Raw genomic sequence first — 21,627 nt, 5'->3', positions numbered from 1 at the left:
GTACTGAAGGTCAGTGGCACAAAGGTATAGCACATCTTTCTGGACACGTTAGATTGCAACACGATACGCATGAACTCACGTGGGGTGATGGTAGTGCGTTTCCGCCTTTCTCCTCACACTACACGGCGTTCAAATCTAGTCTGTAAATGTTGCATTTACTATGGAAGAGAGTTCGGCACAACGCAGGCCATCGATGTCAACAAGTGTCAAAGTATCCTGGGAAGAAGAGTATTTAATAGTTCAGGAAAATAACACAGCAAAATGTTAAATATATAATCAAATATTGAATCACATTAAAAAACATTAGAGGTTTTAGAGTCACTTTTGACGATTTTGAGGGTAGGTTTCACGATATTCAGGCATTAGAATAAGATCTGCAGGTGTTTGCTATGCACTTTTCAGTGGATGTGCAAACTGTTAGACCAGAACTACAGCTAGAACTGATTGACTTACAGTGTGATACTCAAATGAAAGATAGGTTTGCAAACACAAACAGTTTGACTGAATTTTATGTTCGTTTTCCACGGGAGAGATTTCCTAGATTGTACACATTTAATGCTCATACGGTAAGTATATTCCGATCAACTTGTTTATGTGAACAGATGTTTTCATTAATGAAGTTTTGTAAATCTAGACACAGAAGTAGGCTCACTGATGAAAACTTGAAATGTGTTTTGCGATTTGCCAATACACGAACGATAGTATCAAACATTGACACACTACTTTCTAAACGAGCCCAAAGGTCCCGTGAAGGAGGAGTATACCAGGGATATGTTTCAGTTCGCGTGTTTAATTTGTTGTCAGTTATAAATCCCATACAAATATTGAAATGTATATTAGCGAGATTGCAAAGAATGTGTACTAATCACATAAATTGTATTTTCTTTTGGTAAATGTACGTGACCCAACACTTAAATTAATCATGAAAATGTATTTATTCAGGAAATACTGCACACTGCTGTATATTTCCTTTGTCAGTGAATAATTTTCTTGTCCTATTATACTCTGTAATCTGTGTCCTGTTCGCCTCATATGATCCATGCTCCAAATTATTATTATTATTATTATTATTATTATTATTATTATTATTATTATTATTATAGTTGTTGTTCATATGGTAACATTTGCGAGCGCCAAGTAAAGTACGGCCACGGTATGCAACCCACCTGTCCGCTGCTCTCTTGTCACGTGAAAAGTCCCGAGCGGAGCAAGTAACACCGGCTCCCTAGAGCAACTATGTGATGACGTCTGGCATACCGGACACATTGCTTTTGTCTTCAAACTGATTACTCCTGTCATCTGGTGATCACAGCCGTAACTATAGACTCCCAAGAAAGTCGACCGGCTATGAGGCACGGTTCCAGCACGACTGCTACAGCAGTCAACCAGAGTGAAAGGGTTAATATTGTTAATAAAAATGGCTTCAGCTAGACAAGTCAGTTTCTTATATGTAATACTGTACATTTTCTCAGGTTATTGTGGATGTGGATATTATCTTGTAAATGAATTATTGGCAGTGAATTTGCACAGCTGTCTTTGTTAAAGGGAACTGTTAAATCTTACTAGCTAACAGTACACAAATGTAACTTACACGCTTTGGTTTTGACTGGTCCACATAAGAAAATAATGTCTGCTCAATATAGGACAAGTGATTTTCATTCATGATCCAAAGCAGATATTAATTCGTTCTGAATTAAAATCAAACCAAAACAATTATTTGAAAAGCTGTTTCGTATAACGCACAAGGTTTGACAACATTTGGTGAATCAGCGATTTCATATTGTTTTTTAAAAAATGCATCCCGTGAGAACTTTAACTCTTTTTACTTATCTTGTTATTCCCTGGGATGAGTGATTTTTTTTTTTGTTTGCAGGATGATCCTTGAATCCTAAATGGAATAATCATCACTGACTCATAGCTTCTCATTAAAATTTTTTTTTGTTTTTACAGGAAGCAAACCATTTTTATCGAATCCTTTTTACAAACTTTTCAACATGAATTCGGTGTACGTGAAAGTGATTGCCTTCACCAAGAAGTACCCTGTCACCAGGGGTATGGCAGCATATGCTACTATTTGGCCCATCTCCAGCCTTACACAGCAGGCAATTGCAGGAAAGGACTTGGACTACTACCAGGCGCTACGGTTCTCCTTATTTGGCGCCTGTTTTGTGGCTCCCACGTTACATACGTGGCTGAGAGTTGCCACTGCTATGTGGCCGGATATGACCGTTAAGGCGGCAATCACAAAGGTAAGATGATCTTTTGGTTGTTTTACTCGTACAAGAGAGAGAGAGAGAGAGAGAGAGAGAGAGAGAGAGAGAGAGAGTGTGTGTGTGTGTGTGTGTGTGTGTGTGTGTGTGTGTGTGTGTGTGTGTGTGTGTGTGTGTGTGTGTGAAATGCCCAGGTACAGGTAGACCTCGTTATACGCGATAGTTACGTTCCGCGGAATTGCCGCGCAAAACGAATTTGCGTAAATTGAGTCATTTTATATATAAAATACAGGGTTAAGTGTCCATTTACTCACATATTAAGTTTAAAATAGCAGAGATTCTTAGTATTGTTACAAAAAATAACCATTATCATGTTTCTGAAATGCATTTTAATACAAACTTTATACACTTAAACATTTAACACTGAAACACACAATAATAAACTAAACTCTGCATACAAGCTCTTGGCTTCAGCTTGAATAGCAGCTTCAGAGAGGGGCATGTGTTGTTGGTTGTGATGCTCAATCCAATCCATTCTTTCCATTGCTTCCGAGCAAGATTTGGTCACTATAGTCACACTTAAGTTAGTGGAAGATTGACAGTTTTTCGAGAGAATTGATTCCGCATTCTCACGAATGATTCTCACAGTGGAGTCGCTAACTCCCAAAGCACGTTGAATGTCAACAATACGCTCACCTTTCTCATAGCGATCCAAAACTTGGTTTCTAGCTTATACGAATTTAGTACACGCTTCTTTCTTTCGACAGGCAGTATTTCTTTCCTTTTACCCAACGTCTTAAATGCGAAACCTGTCATTGCAACTTTACAGCACTACTGACCGGAACTGACGATTCACGCCTCGACAAACACGACAGATGATGCGTGTAGAGATGCGCTTGTCCGATTTTAACTTTGATGCGCGACGTAATGTACGTTACAGAATTTGGCACGCATGTCTGTACCCGTCTTAAGGCGTTACAGCTTTCACGTACTGTTAACAGATGGCATCACTAGACTTAAAACCAAAATCGCGTATATGCGAAATCGCGGATAACGAATCCGCGTATAACGGGGTTTACCTGTACATGGACACAAGTCCATTGCTCATGATGGTGCATGGTTTGCAATCCTAGTTTCTTTTTGCATTTGATGATCTCTATCTTATACGAGTCTTGGTTTTAAATTTCGGACACTTCCAATATCTGATGAAATTTTTTTGACCTTCAGAATCTGACATTCTGTGGTGATGAAGCAAAGGCTTATAATAACAACCGCCTTAAATATGCAAAGAAAATACATTTCAAGGACTGGATCATTGTATGGACTTAGTTGCAGCTCTGTTATTCATATTCTAAGAACATAAAATAAATGAGAACTATGAAAGATTTTGCTATTATGAAACTCATGTTTTTGCTTTATTTGCTTGCTTGCTTGCTTGCTCGCTCGCGTTTTATAAAACCTTTGATAAAACTTTTCATAAAATAGGACACGTTCTATTCCGTAAAGGAGGACAGCAATACTCTCCATTAGCATTTCATAGCATTTATCACTCATTAATAAATCACCTCGGGAGTGGCGACCCCATTGTAATAACAGCCTATATATGTTTCATTCATTACATCCCTGACCCGGTCAATGACTGGAAAACAGGTTGTAGGTTTTCATTTCTATTCCTTGAAATTAATTTTACGAAATGAACCAATCAGCGAAGCTGACATCACGATGATGCTGGCCCTACATCGTGAGAAGATTGTGAAGCTCGATTGTAAACAAACCCAAAGATTGAGACGGCGGTGAAACAAACACTTCTTTCTAAAATGGCAGGATCTGGGTGGACTAAGGAAGCTGTTAGTGTTTTACTGGACAAATACCAGAAACATCCTTGTTTGGACGAAGTTAAACGCCACTTTACCACAACAGAAATGCAAGAAGAGAGGCAGAAAACACAATCGCCAAATTCCTATATGAATGCTGGTCTTCTAACCTCAACTAATTTTCGACCAAGGACTGCAGTCCTCTACCTTCTTCTCTTCTTTTGATCCAATCCCGAGTCCAGCATTTCCTGGCATTTCTTTTCTTCCTTTTTGCCACTGTACAGCATATAATTGCAGCACATTTTGCTTTGTTTGTTAGAGCCATACTCTCAAACATACTGTAAGTTTTAACAGCTGATTCTTCATTTAACAGTTTATCGATAGATGGCAGCACATACACATGTTATTTGAAAAGTGAGTTCGTAAATGGGCATCCTGATGCTTCCACGGATTTTATTAAATAATTTTACCGTGAGCAACACAACTTGTTTTCACCAAATTTTTATAAAATTAATTGTACATCAAATTTTACGAAACATTTTGCCGTGAGCAATAGGCATTCCATAGTTGTAGCCTAGCTTTTTCAGTGGTGGTTCTAAGTTCCTTTGATGTTCTAAGGAAGCTATTCTTTGATTTTGATGTGTTGTGTTTGAGTCATCAGTCCATAGACTTGTTTGATGCAGCCTCCATGCCACCCTATCCTGTGCTAACCTTTTCATTTCTACGTAACTATTGCATCCTACATCTGCTCTTATCTGCTTGTCATATTCATACATTGGTCTACCCCTACCGTTCTTACCACTTACACTTCCTTCAAAAACCAACTGAACAAGTCCTGGGTGTCTCAAAATGTGTCCTATCATTCTATCTCTTCTTCTCGTTTGATTTTGATATAGGACCATAAAAGTTGCAGTGTGTACCATATTAATTTACTTTGTATACTCTGCAAAGTGATTGTATTTAAGGACAGTCATGGAACATTTAGCCTGGTTTTTCGTCACAATATCTTGTAGTTCAGGCACAATTAGAATATTTTTCTAATTCTACAATCTGTTTTTGAATTGGTATCACTGTTATCATCTATATAGGTTTCAACTGAAAAAGTATTCTCCATTAATTAACCATGAAAACTAAAAAGGCTAAAGGGTTTCAAACTTCGAAATCAGTCTCCTGAAAAATTAAATCATCTGGTTTTTCATTCAGACTCAAGTGTTTTTTCTCCAGCAGTGAAATCATCTTTCCCGAACCACTGCTGTATCACACTCGGTTTTGAAGACATTTCTTTTCATGCCAAATACGTTGTTATAAACATCACATGCACTGACCGAAAAACTGAACTGAACAGGATACACAGCCTCACATAGAAACTTTAGAAACTTAAGTATACAGTCACCAGTGGTAGAAAGGGGGTGAGAAGTAAAACATTGGCCAACCCCCAAAAGTTAATTTGCTTTCCAGTATCTTGTTGTTCCATTTATTACTTGGATGTCTTTTACCACTTCTAGGCCATCGGCTAAGATGTAGTCGATTTCATCTTTGTTCTTTCCATTCACAATGATCGACATCCATTTGCTTTACTTGTTCTCTGAGGTGAAGCCATGCAAAAATGAAATGTGCAGGGGTATGATTACACAAAGAAGGAATCTCAACCCTCCCTGGAGAAAAACTGAACAAGTGTCAAGAATGTGAAGTATTGATCTAGAAAGATACCATTGGAGGTGAGACTACACAAGTGTACAACGTGCAGTAATACATTTTCACAAAACAAACTAGGAAATAACCAACATAACAATGTTCTCAGGACCTGTCCGCCTGATGAGTTAAATTGAGGAGGCTGTAGCCCATAGGGGATTTGCAAGGCTATTTTTTTTAAATATATCTTGTTGTTAGGTGCAAGTTTAATAGCCTATCCTATCCCATTCTCTTTTCAGAGAATACTGCATTCCATTTCTTGTATTCTGTCAGCAGTCAGCAAGAGCAGCCCCCAAGAAGGTTGTGAACTATTCTGCAGCTCTTGTGTAACATATGTAATCGAAATAACTGGTAACTCCACATGGATTCGAGGAAAATGTGGAATTTACTTAAAGTTAAAAAAAAAAAAGTCCATTTTAGACATTTTTAGATCTTAAATTTATTGTATATATTAACAAAGTACAAGATACAACTACACTGAGCACATTTCACGTGTTCTGTCAACAGACGAATTAACAAACATAAACTTTAACAATACGGCCAAACTTTCTGTACCATTCCTCACAAGTAGAAAAAAAATGTTAGACCTATATGGACGTGTGTCTGGAAATGCTTTATATCCATGTTAGAACACATTTTCTACAACTTTAGATTGTACATTAAACACACAGGAACAGAACGTACCAGCATAACACATGAAATTCTTTCGTACGTGAAATGTTCAGAACACCCTCTGTTAGCATTGATGCGTGCATCAACACACTTGTCAGCTCATCCGGGAATCAGTGCAGTGCAAATTCAGTTGGCAAACACGTGCTGCAGTTTGAACCAGATAATTATACTCTCACACATATGTAAATTGTACTCTGTTTGAATCTAAAATGACATACTTACAGTTGGACAAAGGATGTAAAGAAAAACTTTACCTCATCACACAATTATAATAAGTTTGTAGCTTGGAATCAAACTACTCCCTAAAAATGTACACATTGCTCAGAAATGTGCACCAAAGAAAAATAATAATTCAAGTTTAAGCAATAATTTTGAAAAATAATTTCTTATCTCAAAGATTCAACAAATGGTCCTGCGAAGCTGCATCTCTCTGGAACACATCCCCACGAGCTTCAGGCATTATGTCCCTTCACGGTTTGTGTTGCTTCAGAAGGTGTAGAATCCTGAGTCAGCAGAATAGTTTTCTAACCTAAGAGATTTTTTGTAGAGTCACATTCAGATTTATTTCTTCTTGTCTAACTGTGTCCTTAGATGATTCGAGAAAGATTTTCCATGTCGCTGGAAGACTCAGCTACACACACATATGCACACACACACAGGGTACATGGTGTCTAGCAAGTTACTTCCTGATTCTGATTGTTGCACCACACATGAAATAATGTATGTATGTTCAGTCCGTCAGCGATTCCGCTGGTGGGATCATTCAACAGCTCTGCCATCAGCTGTCATAGATGGCCTAGGCATCACAAAAGAGGCGTGCTAGGGAAATGAGGAGTGAGGCAGTTTCCCGTTGCTTTCCTCACCAAGCCAGAGTTGCTGTTACACATCAGTCTGCCAAGCCCACTGAAATGCATACACGAACCAACCCTATGATCAACATTTTCACACCATTCATAGCAGGGACTGGCTGCATAAGGATTGGCATTACTAGCATCGCCCATACCTCAGTCACTTTCACATTGTCAAAGCCAAGGATAAGACAGAGACAGATCTATGAAAGTAACAAAATTGCTTTAGCCTATACCAGAAGACATAGTGCACTGTAAACACTAGGTCCTGCCAGCAAAGGCATACATGAAATAATGGTACATTTATAATATTGCTCTGTGTTTTATTTCTTATCAGAGTAGAAAGACAAGGGAAAGGCATTGTGAAAATTGGTGCTCAAAGCCTTATAATTGTTGACAGTTTCAAATACCTAAGGAGTGAATTAATTCAGAATACATGGAGATCGGCAAGAGGGTGCAACAGGGCAACCAACACATTCTACCAGAGTGTAAAAAACCTTGTCTGGAATAAGGAAGTGTAAAGCGATTATGTACAAAATGTACTATGCACCCATATTGACTCTGGACAATGACAAGTAGAGAGGAGAGTAGAATTCAAGCCACCAAAATGAAATACCTAAGAAGTATGATAAGAAAGACAAGGAAAGACAGATTGAGAAACAAAGATGTCAGGAAGGAAGTTGGAATGGAAAACTAAATGAGAGAATTGATAGGAGTAAAAAAGATGGTTTGGACATGCAAAGAGGATGAAGGAGGAAAGAATAACAAAACAGACGATGGAGATGAAGTTCGAGGGAAAGAGAGCGAGAGGGAGATCTAGAACAAGGTGGATCGATTCAATAAAGAGTGGAAGAAGAAGAAGAAGCCTGGACTAGGGCAAAATGATGGAAGGAGAGAGGAAGGTGGAGACGTGCCATAAATGCCCCGACCAGGCGGGAGCTGCATAAGGCGAAAGGAGGATTATGATGTATTATTTTTTATTATAACATAAGAATAGGGTATATTATTGTAAATAACCTAATGTAAATAGAACATGTGAACTTTGTCTGATGACCTGTTACTCGGTCTTGAAATTATTTTTGTACGAGAGAACATCAAACAGATAGCCACCCTATTGGGGAATCTAACCAATCAGCCTCCTAATCAGTTCACACAGAACATTATTTATGACAATGATCTTTATATTTTTGCTGTGTTTTATTGCAAGCAAGTTATATTTGGTATGGTTATCTGTTGGATTTCCTGTCCTTTACTTTATTGAAATATTAAGCATTTTCACAGTCGTGTTTTGGAATACAGGTGGTGCCTGATAATTGATAATGAGTGTTTTAGTACAGTCTGCTATAGCCTGGATGGTGATTTCAGATGTTTTAATCTTCCTCAAGAATTCCCGAGTTTCCTTAGGTATAGTCCCTTTGCTGCCTGTCATCAGACCAGCCACTTCCGATTCTTATATCTTTTTATGACGTCCTCACAGCAGGGCTCTCTGCGGAGTGATCACACGTTAATGTGTTACGGCCAAGTCTTTCATTTGGGGGATGAGTGGATTAGAACCCCACTGTCAGCTGTCCTAAGAATGGTTTTCTGTGGTTTCCCATTTTCATTTCAGGCAAATGCCGGGATAGTTCTCATTTGGCCACAGTCGATTCGTTCCACCTCCTTACCCAATTTCATTCACCATCTTTCATTTCATCTTCTATAGCTCCTCATCTGAGGTTGGCATTAGGAAGGGCATCTGGCCATAAAACAATTCCATCTAAATTCATCTAAATTCATCTTGCCTCATCCTCAACCTGTACCGACTATACACTTGTTCTCTCAACGAGCGAGTTGGTTGTGCAGTTAGGGGTGCAGCAGCTGTGAGCTTATTCGGGAGATGGTGGGTTCGAACCCCACTATCGGCAGCCCTGAAGATGGTTTCCCGTGGCTTTCCCATTTTCACACCAGGCAAATGCTTGGGCTGTACCTTAACTAAGGCCACGGATACTACCTTCCCACTCCTAGGCCTTTCCTATCCCATCGTCGCTGTAAGATCTGTCTGTGTTGGTGCGACGTAAAGCAGCTTGTACACTTATACTCTCTCTTTTTAATTTCTAGGCTTTAGTTGAGCAAATCAGTTACGGTCCTGCAGCGTGTATTTGTTTCTTCTTTGGTATGAGTCTCTTGGAGAGGAAGACTGTGGAAGAAGCTGCTTTGGAGGTCAAAACCAAGTTTGTGCCTACATATAAGGTAATGCAACCATTGTTGGATATATACCAAATCCTTCAAGCTAAACTCTTATAGGACAAAAAATAATAAAATAATAATAAAAATAATACACAGAATGTAGAAGTATTTTTATTGGAAAATAGTGATATTGGAAGCTGGGAGGTAGAGGTGAAAACTGGAGGGTGTATTGAAGTCAAGTTCAACGAATGGAAGAGTTATATTACTTAAGCGATCAATAAATATATTTTAGCCATGTAGAGGGAGGCCTAGGAAATAATGGTTAGACTCATTAAATATTAGCTGCCGCTGTGGATTAGTGGTAGTGTGTTGGTCTCTCAATCTCAAGATGGGTGGTTCAAACCCAGGAAAGTTCTTAGGAACACATGGTTGGAGACAATAATATGAAAATTTAAAATGTTTGCAATTTTTATTTACTTAAACATTCTGAGGTGCATGAATCATGTAAGAGAATATCTCTTCTTTATTATTCTTTGTGACATGGCATAAATCCAAATGATTACATGTTTACTCTTAAGGAGGACATCCGTAGATGATTAAGCTTGAATGGTGTTTTTAGAAGTAGTAGAGATCATAATCTGAAGATTAAGTTGGAACTCCGCAGGACAAATTAGAGCAAATATTTGTTGTTAGGAAGAGGAATTAGGGATTGGAATAACTTGCCAAGAGAGACGTTTGATAAGTTTACGAATTCTTTGAAATGTTTTTAAAAAAATCCACAGTTCTAGCCCTTCAGGCAAACAATTGACTGTTGAAAACATCCTAGGGATATGAGCTATGAATTTTAGGTAAATCAAATATAATAAAGTGTGAGAATATTTTCTTTTATTCATTCCTAAACATTACAATCCTTTCCGTTATCATCGTTATCCAGTCGATTAGATTAGCAGTTTGCCTTTTTCTACCACTACGAGCACCAATGTGAGTCAGTGCATTGTTTCACTTAAGCACCACTATGAGCGCTAATGCGAGTCAATGCAGTGTGTCACTTATAACTACATTCGGTGTGGACATTTTTCAAAAAATAAAAAAAATGCCTGAGGGTATTGAACCAAGGAACACATTACAGAATTATGTAAATAAGTTAATTTGGCTAGGATTTGAATAAAAAAAGAAAATGAGTAAAGAAACAAGCGAATTTAGATTGTTTTTCCGGAATTGCATTTACGTCGGAACTGATTTTCAAAATTTGTTTCTCTAGTTTGCTAGAGCTCTCCAAGACTCACAATTTGAAACCTTTTCAGGGTCTGTAACCCTTCAGCTTTCAGCACAGTTGAAGAAATGTTTTAAACCTTTAAAATAAAAGACAGCTAAACAATTTATGGTGAATCCACCATTTGGACAACAGCCCTAAATGCAGAACAGTGTTTGATTGATTGATTGATTGATTGATTGATTGATTGATTGATTGATTGAAGTGTCTTATTGTGACTTTGTAAAATTATGCATTAATTTTTATTTTATTTTTATTTTTTTCTCCTCTCAGTTCGGCATCATGATTTGGCCCGTTCTGCAAACTATAAACTTTGCTCTCATTCCCGAGAGGAATCGCGTCCCATTCGTCAGCTTGTGCAGCTTCATGTGGACATCATTCCTCGCCTACATGAAGCAGTTGGAAGCGAAGACTCTGTTAGAAAAGGATCCTAATCCTGTCAAGTAGGTCACCCTTGTTTGCTTAGCTTAAGTTACAAGACTCCTTGGAAGTGTTAAAATCAACTTGTTTGTTGAGTTGACATTCATAGTTCCTGGTCAGGATTCTCTCAAATGTTACTTGTCTGTAATCCTTGCAACAAAGATCAAGCTATTGCCTGGCTTATCTTGTATTAGATTAGAGATAATATATTTACACGGGAATTTATACCATTCGCGGGCGATGGTAATTCATGGACATAGGCGGCAATAAATTTGAAAAATAAAAAATGCATGCAAAATTTTGGAAAATTTACTAAAACCATGAAAATATACTCAGATTAACCTCATACCTTGCCTAAGAGTGGAAACCCAAATTTGAAGTAGTCCGAAGACAAAATAAATACGAGGCGTGTTTTTTTAAGTAGGGCCATTTGAAAATAACTACACAATGAAAGACGATTTTCAAACACCACATTTATTTGCAGATTCTACATACTTTACTCTACTTTTCAACATAGCCGCCAAGTTTGTTTAAACACTTATCATACCTTACAACTAAGTTTTGAATACCCTCTTCAGAGAAACTTGCCACCTGCTCCGATAACCAAGAGTTCAAGGCTGTTTTCATGATCTTGCTCTGGAACAGAGTCTGTTTGGCCTTGACCTTCTTGACCTTTACAGGCGAATGTGTGTGTCTCCATTCCATGCTGTGTTGATTCGATTTGGTCGCGATATTCGAAACGCATGTTTCATCTCCTGTTACGATCTGACTCAACATGTCACCTTCTTTGGCATAGCGAGTCAAAAACATCATCAAACACTCAAATTTTTTAGACGTGTTATAGGCTTTTGGGCTTATGTCGTGTCAAGAAAATAGGGCGAAATTCTTTACGTTTCGCAGAGAACTTTGCTCTGCATCATCAGAAGAAAATCTCGACTGTCCATGCGAAAAGCTTCTTAAACATCCGAAACATTGTTTAAGAAGCTTTTCGCGTGGACAGTCGAGATTTTCTTCTGATGATGCAGAGCAAAGTTCTCTGCGAAACGTAAAGAATTTTGCCCTATTTTCTTGAAGTCTTTATCATATCTGTAAGTATGGGCCGTGAAAGCATCAATGGCAACTCAAATGTTTTGTTTAGTGGTCCTCCGTTAGGAGTTTAGGGACCCATTGGGAGCACAGTTTCCTAAAGTTTAGGTTTTCCGAAACAATTTTGTAAAGCACTGACCTAGACATGTCAGGAAAGGCGTTTGAGAGAGCTGTTATTGTGAAGCGTCTGTAGTCACGAATCTTAGCTTCAACTGAAGCCACCAAATTGTCTGTGATCAGAGATGGGCGACTGGTGCGGGCCTCATCTAGGACGTTGTCACGGCCATCTTTGAAGTCTCGTACCCACTTCTGCAATTTACCTCCACTCATAGCATTAGTACCGTACACTTCGCAAATCTGTCGGTGAATGTCTGCAGCAGACAGGTTCCTTGCCGACAAAAACTGTATCACTGATCGAACCTCACACGGGGCGGGCGAGTCGATAATCTTGAACATTTGAGCAAGCACAGAACAGAACCATACAGGTTAGCAACAGAGCTGCATCTGAGCACCATTGTTCCTGAGGCATGTTGCCACATGATGCACGCGCTTATTGCGAACTACTAGCGTCTACACCAAAACGGTCCTTACTTAAAGAACGACCGGGCGAGTTGGCTGTGCTTGTAGAGGCGCGCGGCTGTGAGCTTGCATCCGGGAGATAGTAGGTTCGAATCCCACTATCGGCAGCCCTGAAAATGGTTTTCCGTGGTTTCCCATTTTCACACCAGGCAAATGCTGGGGCTGTACCTTAATTAAGGCCATGGCTGCTTCCTTCCAATTCCTAGGCCTTTCCTATCCCATCGTCGCCATAAGACCTATCTGTGTCGGTGCGACGTAAAGCCCCTAGCAAAAAAAAAAAAAAAAACTTAAAGAACGCGACTTGTATCATCTCATAATTATTTTCACTGGAAGAATGGCAGCATAATATGATCAGACAGTAGTTAATAAATATAGTTTTCCTTTTGCATTTAATTGAACAGTTTAGAAACATCTGACACGGGTGAATCAATAAACTAGGGCGAACCCGTGGGCACCTGCTAGCGTATGTACTAAAAGCTACTTTCAGTGATGTTTTGGTTTCATTTTATGTCTTTCTTCATCAAAAAGTGAAAAAATTAGTCAATGAATTGTCATAGCAGTTGAACTCACACTCCACATACATAACATGAATAAATAACTACTATTCTACAGGATGTGTTTATCAAAGTTTGACGGCAGCATTGACCCTTGATCAATATTACAAACGGGAATAATAGTCCTACGACTATCCCCTCCGTCGCTGCCAGTGTTACTTGTGTGGTTGTTGCTCTCAAGTGAGCTGGGGAAAGAATTTTTGCCTTCAGAGTCACATAAACTAAAATCCAACTCTTCTTTGTATCATCCTATATTGACACTATATCGGTATCACTAATCTTTTTTTTTTTTTACGATGCAATTTTACCGGAAAGATGGGAAAGACTTCCCTCATCAGTAGAGTTGATGGAACTGCTTCTGCCATCTATGAGCATATTTATGTACCTCCTCGGCTAGTAAAGCCGCAAAATTGAAATGGAACATATATATATATATATATATATATACATACAGTGTTCTCTCCAGAAATTTTCGTCAGCCGGGTGGCAGGGATGAGTAGCCGGGCGGGGAATACTACGTAAAAAATTAATATGATAAAAAATGTAATGTATTCTCCTCAGGGCATTAACAGTAATATCAAAGAGGTAAACATTTTAATAGCAAAATTGAACTATTTTAGTGTTATTATCCTGAAAGAGTATTTTGAACTTTATAGTGTCCTACTGCTCGTTCATAATCGCATAGTACCGGGGCTTACCACTCTGTTGCTGTGGAATGCCGTATGTGTTTGTGATGTCATGCGAAATAGGGTGCTCGCTTGTGATTCCACGCCAATGCAGTCACTACTCGCGCACACTACGCGATAGTCAAGCTAAGTATTTAAACTCCGATATAATTGATGCAATTATGCTGACAATAATGAAGATTTATCATTTAAATTATTTTTAAAAACCATGGCGCAACAGCCTCGAGGGACCATGCCTATCAAGCGGCCGTTGTTCGGCCCGCAGGCCTGCAGATTATGAGGTGCCATGTGGTCAGCACGACAAATCTTCTTGGCTGTTATTCTTGGCTTTCTAGACTGGGGCCGCTAACTCACCGTCATGACGGCTCCTCAATTGTAATCACGTAGGCCGAGTGGACCTATTAAAGAAACTATTTAAAATGGTTTATGTTGGGTCCACCTTGTCAATACACTTTTAATGATTGAAAATTATTTGTTCTATCATACATGTTTCAGGAACAATATGCATTCCCTTCATCAGTGAAGTCTAATCAAGGACCTCGAATCAGCCCTCAGATCCAGGTAAGAATCCTGACCTGGTCAGGAATTGAACCCAGGGCCTCCGAAAAAGAGGCAGGCACGCTACCCCTACACCACGGGGCTGGCCTATTCAAATTATCAGTTTTACTGTATTTAAGCTACATTTGAATTTGGAGCACCCAACGAGTCGATATTATGTAACTAGCACATATCTAAGTTATGTTAGCCGGGCAGTCTGTAAAAACTCCTGGCTGGTGCGCCCATTAAAATGGTCCTAGGGAGAACACTGTATGTATATATGTTTCTGCCCTGAAAGAAAGAAAGAAAATTAGAGTATATATACCATATTTACGCGAATAATACCCTCACATTTAAAAAAAAATTGGGGCATGAAATTGGGATGTGGGTTTTATTTGCGTCAATGTTGGCATTTTTTTTTTTTTCGAAATCAGCCTTTCTGAATTTAGGGTGCGGGATTATTCGGTGGCGGGTATTATTCGAGTAAATACGGTGGCGGGGAATATTCTCGTAAATATCCGTATTTACGCTAATAATATCCGCACATTTTTAAAAAAAATTGAGGCACGAAATTGGGATGTCGTTTTTTTCCGTCAAAGTTGGCATTTCTTTTTTCAAAATAAGCCTACCTAAAGTTAGGGTGCTGGGATTATTCGCGTAAATACGGTATGTGTTTGCCCGTGAAGAGTTAAGAGTCGAGTGGCAAACTTGTCTCCAAGTTTCTCCATGTAAACAGGACAGGTTAGTCAAGTTGGTTAACTTTTATTCTAAAGGAAACTAGGTAAGTTGACCAGCTGTCTACTTTTGTGTCTGCTTTTCCATCACCTGCGAATCCTTCCAGCGGACCAGGTAGGATTTGTGTGAACGATATATCTCCCACCTGTTTGTGTCTTCATGAACTTTTCTCGTTACATCTCACAGGGTCTCTCCCCCTTTTTTGTTAGATCTTCTTTAATTTGGTCCAACCAATTCCATCTATGACATCCAGTTGGTCTTTTTCCTAGCACCATTCTTTGTAAGTACTAGGGAAAAGTCTATACTTAAAAGAAAGGTTTTGCAGGAAAATAAAATATGACTCAAACAGCAGTTGTTGGCAATTTGCCATCTAGGATGACAGTGCTGTGTGGTATTACAAAGTTGCAGAACATGTATTTATCAAACCAAGTCCTACAATATGTCTTCTTTCAAGTTTTTAGTTTTGTTTGATATCTTAATGCCTGTTGCTCACGGTAAAAATTTCTGTCAAATTTATTGTTCAGTAATTTAATTTTATAAAATTTCTGTTGCTCACGATCAAATTCAAGTTTTATAAAACATTTGATAAAACTTTTCATAAAATAGGACATGTTCTATTCCGTAAAATTAATTTTACGAAACGAACCAATCAGCGAAGCTGACATCACGATGATGTGAGTCGTGAGAAGATTGCGAAGCTCGATTGTAAACAAACCCTTCTTTCTAAAATGGCACGATCCGGGTGGACTAAGGAAGCTGTTAGTGTTTTACTGACGAATACCAGAAATATCCTTGTTTCTACGAAGTTAAAACGCCACTTTACCACAGCAGAAATGCAAGAAGAGAGGCAAAAAAACACAGTCGCCGAATTCCTATATGAATGCTGGTCTTCTAACCTCAACTAATTTTCGACCAAGGACAGTAATCCTCTACCTTCTTCTTTTCTTTTGATCCAATCGTGAGTCCAGCATTTCCTGGCATTTCTTTTCTTCCTTTTTACCTCTGTACAACATATAATTGCAGCTAAAGGAGGAAGTTTTGCTTCGTTTGTTGGAGCCATACTCTCAAATACATAAGTTGAACAGCTGATTCTTGGTTTAAAAGTTTATGGCAGCACATACACATCTTAGTTCAGAAGTAAGTTCATAGATGGCCATCCTGATGTTTCCACTGATTTTATAAAATAATTTTACCATGAGCAACACAACTTGTTTTCACCAAATTTTTATAAAAATTAATTGTACTAAAAAATTTACGAAACATTTTACCGTGAGCAATGGGCATTAGTCTGACTGGAAACAGATTATGATGTCATTCTTGATTGTGAGGATTACAATTTTGTGAAGCAAACGATTGTTATCAAAATGTTGAGAATCCTGAAGACACAGCGACAACTTCACAGATGAGCAGTATTACTGTAAATAAATTGAGTATATACCAGTACTGATGACAGGATATAAGTTTGTATGAATCTTACTGAACAAAGGAATCTGTTAATGTGTTTGTTCCCTTTCTTCAAAGCACCTGTTATGTTTTGGCAGTTTGTCTTTATATATATTCTAGACCTTACCTTGTTGAAGAATCTCTATAGTTCTGTAAATGAAGTACTTCAGTTGTTGTGCTCAAGTTAATGTAGATTCCATTCGTTAAATTATGGGTACCTGATCACTGTTTTATAAATATTTATAATTTTTCTCTAATAGATTATAATACACTGTTACCTAATATAAGTTCAGTATGTTCGGAAATATCCCCGCCATTTCCGAGCCTGATAGATTTAGATTAATGCATTCTTCAAGAACCATTAGAACCATATGATGATACTGTGGAAATATTAGATACTTGCTCGAAATTTTATGGAATCAAGGTTTCCGTTTCAGTTCACAGATCTTCAATAGTGGAAAAGAAATTATAAAACACCTACCATAGATTATGTGACTTATGTAAACTCAACCGCACAAAACTTGGCTGACATAGGAAATGTTTCATTTTATACGTTCTCGAAATGCGAGGATATTCGCAAACTGTGAATAGTCAGTGGCCGAAGAGATAATACTTGGAATACTAACACCTGCACTAATATGCACATCCTATTTCAGACAACAGGATTTTGAAAGAAAATCATCTTCTGTGCGGTTGAGTGCAGATAATATTCAAAATTAATAATTTGTATACCCCTTAGTCCTGATTCGGGGTCGGGGATGAGGCGAGATGAATTTTAATGGCGTGTTTTTACGGCTGGATGCCCTTCCTGATGCCATACTCAGTTGAGGAGCTAATGTTGATAAAATGAATGATGGTCAACGAAATTGGGTAAGGAATCGTCTGTGGCCTGTGAATTGGAACTGTCCTGGCATTCGCCCGGAAGTGAAAAGGGGGAACCACAGGAAACCATTCTCAGGAGAGCCGACGGTGGAGTTCGAACCCACGCATCTCCAAATGCGGAGTTTGATTTCATAGTCACATCGCTCGGTTTTCAACCCCTCAGATAACTGGTGTATTTGGTAAAGAATTGGAAAGGAACAAGAAATGTTAGGAATTCGAATTCTCTGAGCTTCACACTGTCAGGATCAGAAGAAAACAGGTCTTGCCCGAGAGAGGGTCAATTCACTCCCCTTGCCATAGGCTGTGTGTGTGCCAACTTTGGAAATATTCAAGTCTTCTTTATAATCCTTATCTGAATAAACACATACAGTACAAATAAAATCTTGTATTGAAAGGTAGAAACTCATTTTACGATTAATACATTGACTGGTAAAAGTAGGAAGAGGGAGCAACAAGAAAAGGAGACGAGGGCAAACGTGGAAACACAAAAAGTTGCCAAGTTCGATCCCAGTTCCGAGCAGTCATACTTGAATGGCTCAAATCACTAGATTTACAGGCACATAAGTTAACTACCATGGGACAAAATTCAGTCACCTCAACATCTCCGAAAACTATAAAAATAGTTAACGGGACATAAAATCAGTAACATTACCATGTTTGCTCCTTTCCATGACTTACTCATACAAATGACTGCATGCAAGTTCCAATAGTCTTACCATATCAACTCAAATTATAGATCCCTTGCTTAGCAGTTGTCATCTGGATGATCATTGTGAACATAGCCAACTAACAATTAACTCCTTTTTGCTCTGGTTATTTGTACTCTGAAATTATGCCTTTTCTTAATATTTGCACTCTTGTTATTGTGATGAAATATAGCATCTCTTACTTACATTTTTAAAATACTGATGGAGAACTTCTCATCAAACCAACAAGACCTTACTTTCCATACATTATTGTTATAAATATGATAGGAAAGCAAATATTTGATCTCATTTATTAATATACAGAGACTTTGCAACAAATACTTGTAAGAGTTTGTATGTAGTAGTTATCAACTATATTGTGTTCAGAACATGTGGTACCTGTGCAATATGATTGTAATTGAACATCAGGAAATGTGAAACCATTTCCCATTTTCATTTATGGTCCATTCTCATCTTTGTTTAAATATTGTTTTTTCTTTGTTTGCATTGTTTTGTCATTAAATCTCCTTTTCAGTATATTATTTTTATGGGCATTATGTACTCCTGATTTTCCTTTGCTTAAAAGTGCAATGAAGTATTCTGAAACAAAACTGCATCTGTAACAGTGTTTTCCAGGTATAATGTTATTTCTCAGCATTGACGTCCATTGCTTAGTGATTACGAGATTTATGAACGAAAGGTAACAATTTTACTTTGTTGCGTTTTGCGCCATAATATTCCCTGAGAGAGCCTCCTTGGCTCAGGCGGCAGCGTGCCGGCCTCTCAATGCTGGGTTCCGTGGTTCAAATCCCGGTCACTCTGTGTGAGATTTGTGCTGGACAAAGCAGAGGCGGAACAGGTTTTTCTGTGTTACTCTGGTTTACCCTATCATCTTTCATTCCAGGAACACTCTCCAATATCATTTCATTTCATCTGTCAGTCATTAATCATTGCCCCAGAGGAGTGAGACAGGCTTCGGCAGCTGGCACAATTCGTATCCTCGCCACTAGATGGGGGCTTCATTCATCCCATTCCTGACCCGGTCGAATGACTGGAAACAGGCTGTGGATTTTCATTTTCAAAATTCCGGGAGTCATTTACTGAATACGGTTTAATATAGTCGGGCTGCCAAGATGACATTACGTCAAAATGTCTGCAATTCAGTGGTTAAGGCCACATTATTAGCTTCTTTAGCCATACTTATGAATCACTTTATTGATCTTTTAAACATTTTCGCTCCCATTTAAATTCCTAGTTCTTCGGTGTTCCACTCAGATATATTTAGGTGAAAATTACTTCCTATAGCACTGCCATTATTCTACACGAAAAAATTATTTACAAATCTGAAATAATTTATATTATACAGACTGTTTCTCAGCACCTGTGGCTTATATTTCACCAATGCATGGTACTTCTTGAAGCACAAAACAACATACAAACGAGATTTTTGGTCACATATGTTGTACGTGAACCCCGTCTCATGTCTGCCCCATTCACAGGAAGACTCGAAGAATTATCACCGCCACTACCTATATCATCGCTGTCTCGTAGTCCTCATCAACATCACCCTTATCAACATCGTTATTAAGCCTAGATTCTTTAGATGAAATATCACCAGCAGTCTGCAGATGCACATTAAGCTTATTGTATTTTAAAGATACGTAATTTATGGCGGTAGTCAACCAGCGAGAGAGTGGATTTAAGCCTGCGAGTCATGAAAAACTCTTTGTAGAGCTTAAAATAAATTATTAATAGGTTTGTTGGCCAGATAATTTTGTTACAGTTAATCGCCGTGTTATTTAGAAATAGATTGTACTTAATTGTGCAATTCAAAGTGTCCCTACTCCCGAGAAAATGTCTTAGTTTGTGTATATCCACAACGTCCAGTTTATAAACTTCATAGTTAAGTCCTTATTGACCTCCAATCAACTTAAATTGAGGGAGAGTTTCCAGATAAAGTATTCAATAGGTGGAAACTCACTGTCATTTTAAGTTGATTATAAGAGTCAACGGCAAAAGAAGTTGATGAGTACCCATGGCTATGTCTTTTCAGCTGACAAGAAGACAGAACACTTTTTAAAGTTCCTATCCATTCCTAGGCTGGAGAATACAAAATTAAACTCTGATATCACAAGAGAAAATTTCAAAACTGTGTGATTCATAATGGTGTTTACATCTGTAGTAAACATGCCTGGCATGGCATGGTGCTTAGAACAGGAGCGCTTTCCTTAGGTAACATAATGGGATAAAATGGGCAGAAATCTTGATTGAACAGAAGGGTTTCACAGGGAAATAAACAACACATCTGCGAACTTGTCAGTATGCTAAAATTTCTAAAATAACAAATAAAATAGTCATAGTAGATGGGAGCAGAATGCACATAAATAACTTGTTGGCATAGTGTCGACCTGTTACAACTTTAAGGGTAGATCGACATAAGCAAAATTATCCTAACTCTGGGGGAATCTGGAGTACATTGCCAATAATTGTATTTATTTGTTTATTTGATTGATTATACTGTAGAAATCCATTTATTTTATTTCTTGATTTTTTGTTCATTTTCAGTATTATTCCTCTCCAGACTTTGGTGCGCCTGAAGACTTCTCAACCTGCTTCTTCCTCTCCTGTACCATTTAGCATTTAGGTTTGTTTTGTTAATTGTAGAGAAACACGTATTATTTTGTAGTTGAATGGCCAGATGCAAGAAGGAGATTGAAGCAGTTATTTCATTTTTTTAAATTATTATTATTTTTTTTTTTTAAACTTTTTTTTATGAGTATATCTAGCTTATGTGTTACCTCACATAGGATTGCAACAGTTAATTAAAGTGCTGCAGTAAATGTGCCTTCTGTGTAAGGCAATACTTTGACATTTGAGATTCCACCGAGGTGCTTGGTGTATGTGATGTACTGGTCAGTTCATTTGTGATAAAAATCTAACTACATTTACTCATCTGCCTGGTTGTTGGGCTGTGATCACTGTAGGATTGTTAATGCTTCACCTACAAAACCAGTGATAATTTCAAGGTTGTCTGACAGTCCCACTGTTCGTAATACCGGTCTTAGGCAGGGCTGCCACCAAATAATTAATCAATAACTAGCAACGTGTCTTCCTTGGAAGGTGAGAAGATATTCTCATGTTAGTAAATTTAATTAATGTTAATAATGAAACAAAACAGGCAAAATCAAGAATTTTGCAGACAAACCAGTCTACAAACCAAGATCAACAGACGGACAACGGGATGAGCGATTTCTGATGCAGAAATAAAGTTAAGATCCAAGAGAATGAAGAAGTAATGGGCTGATTGAAAACTGAAGACCCTTTTTTATAAAATGACTTAAGTG

At 38.1% G+C, this 21,627-nt stretch overlaps 1 protein-coding gene across 1 annotated transcript; it reads left to right on the top strand.

The window, feature by feature from the left end:
- Positions 1–1,955: 1,955 nt before the first annotated feature.
- LOC136884792 (mpv17-like protein) lies at positions 1,956–20,927 on the top strand. The gene is made up of 4 exons (XM_068230033.1): positions 1,956–2,249; positions 9,334–9,465; positions 10,949–11,118; positions 20,849–20,927. Exons 1-4 carry the CDS (start codon positions 1,995–1,997, stop codon positions 20,925–20,927), a joined length of 636 nt encoding a protein of 211 aa, XP_068086134.1. The 5' UTR covers positions 1,956–1,994.
- Positions 20,928–21,627: the final 700 nt, after the last annotated feature.

This window comes from Anabrus simplex, chromosome 13 (assembly GCF_040414725.1).
Source record: "Anabrus simplex isolate iqAnaSimp1 chromosome 13, ASM4041472v1, whole genome shotgun sequence".
NCBI classification, from domain to species: Eukaryota; Metazoa; Arthropoda; class Insecta; order Orthoptera; family Tettigoniidae; genus Anabrus; species Anabrus simplex.
Note: the sequence above shows the minus strand (reverse complement) of the source record. Positions and strands in the feature narration are given on the sequence as shown.

Coding starts and splice junctions, on each gene's coding strand:
- LOC136884792 (XM_068230033.1), top strand. CDS start 1,995: ATGAATTCGGTGTACGTGAAAGTGATTGCCTTCACCAAGAAGTACCCT. Junction 2,250..9,333: donor TTAAGGCGGCAATCACAAAG/GTAAGATGATCT, acceptor TTTAATTTCTAG/GCTTTAGTTGAGCAAATCAG. Junction 11,119..20,848: donor AAGGATCCTAATCCTGTCAA/GTAGGTCACCCT, acceptor GTTCATTTTCAG/TATTATTCCTCTCCAGACTT.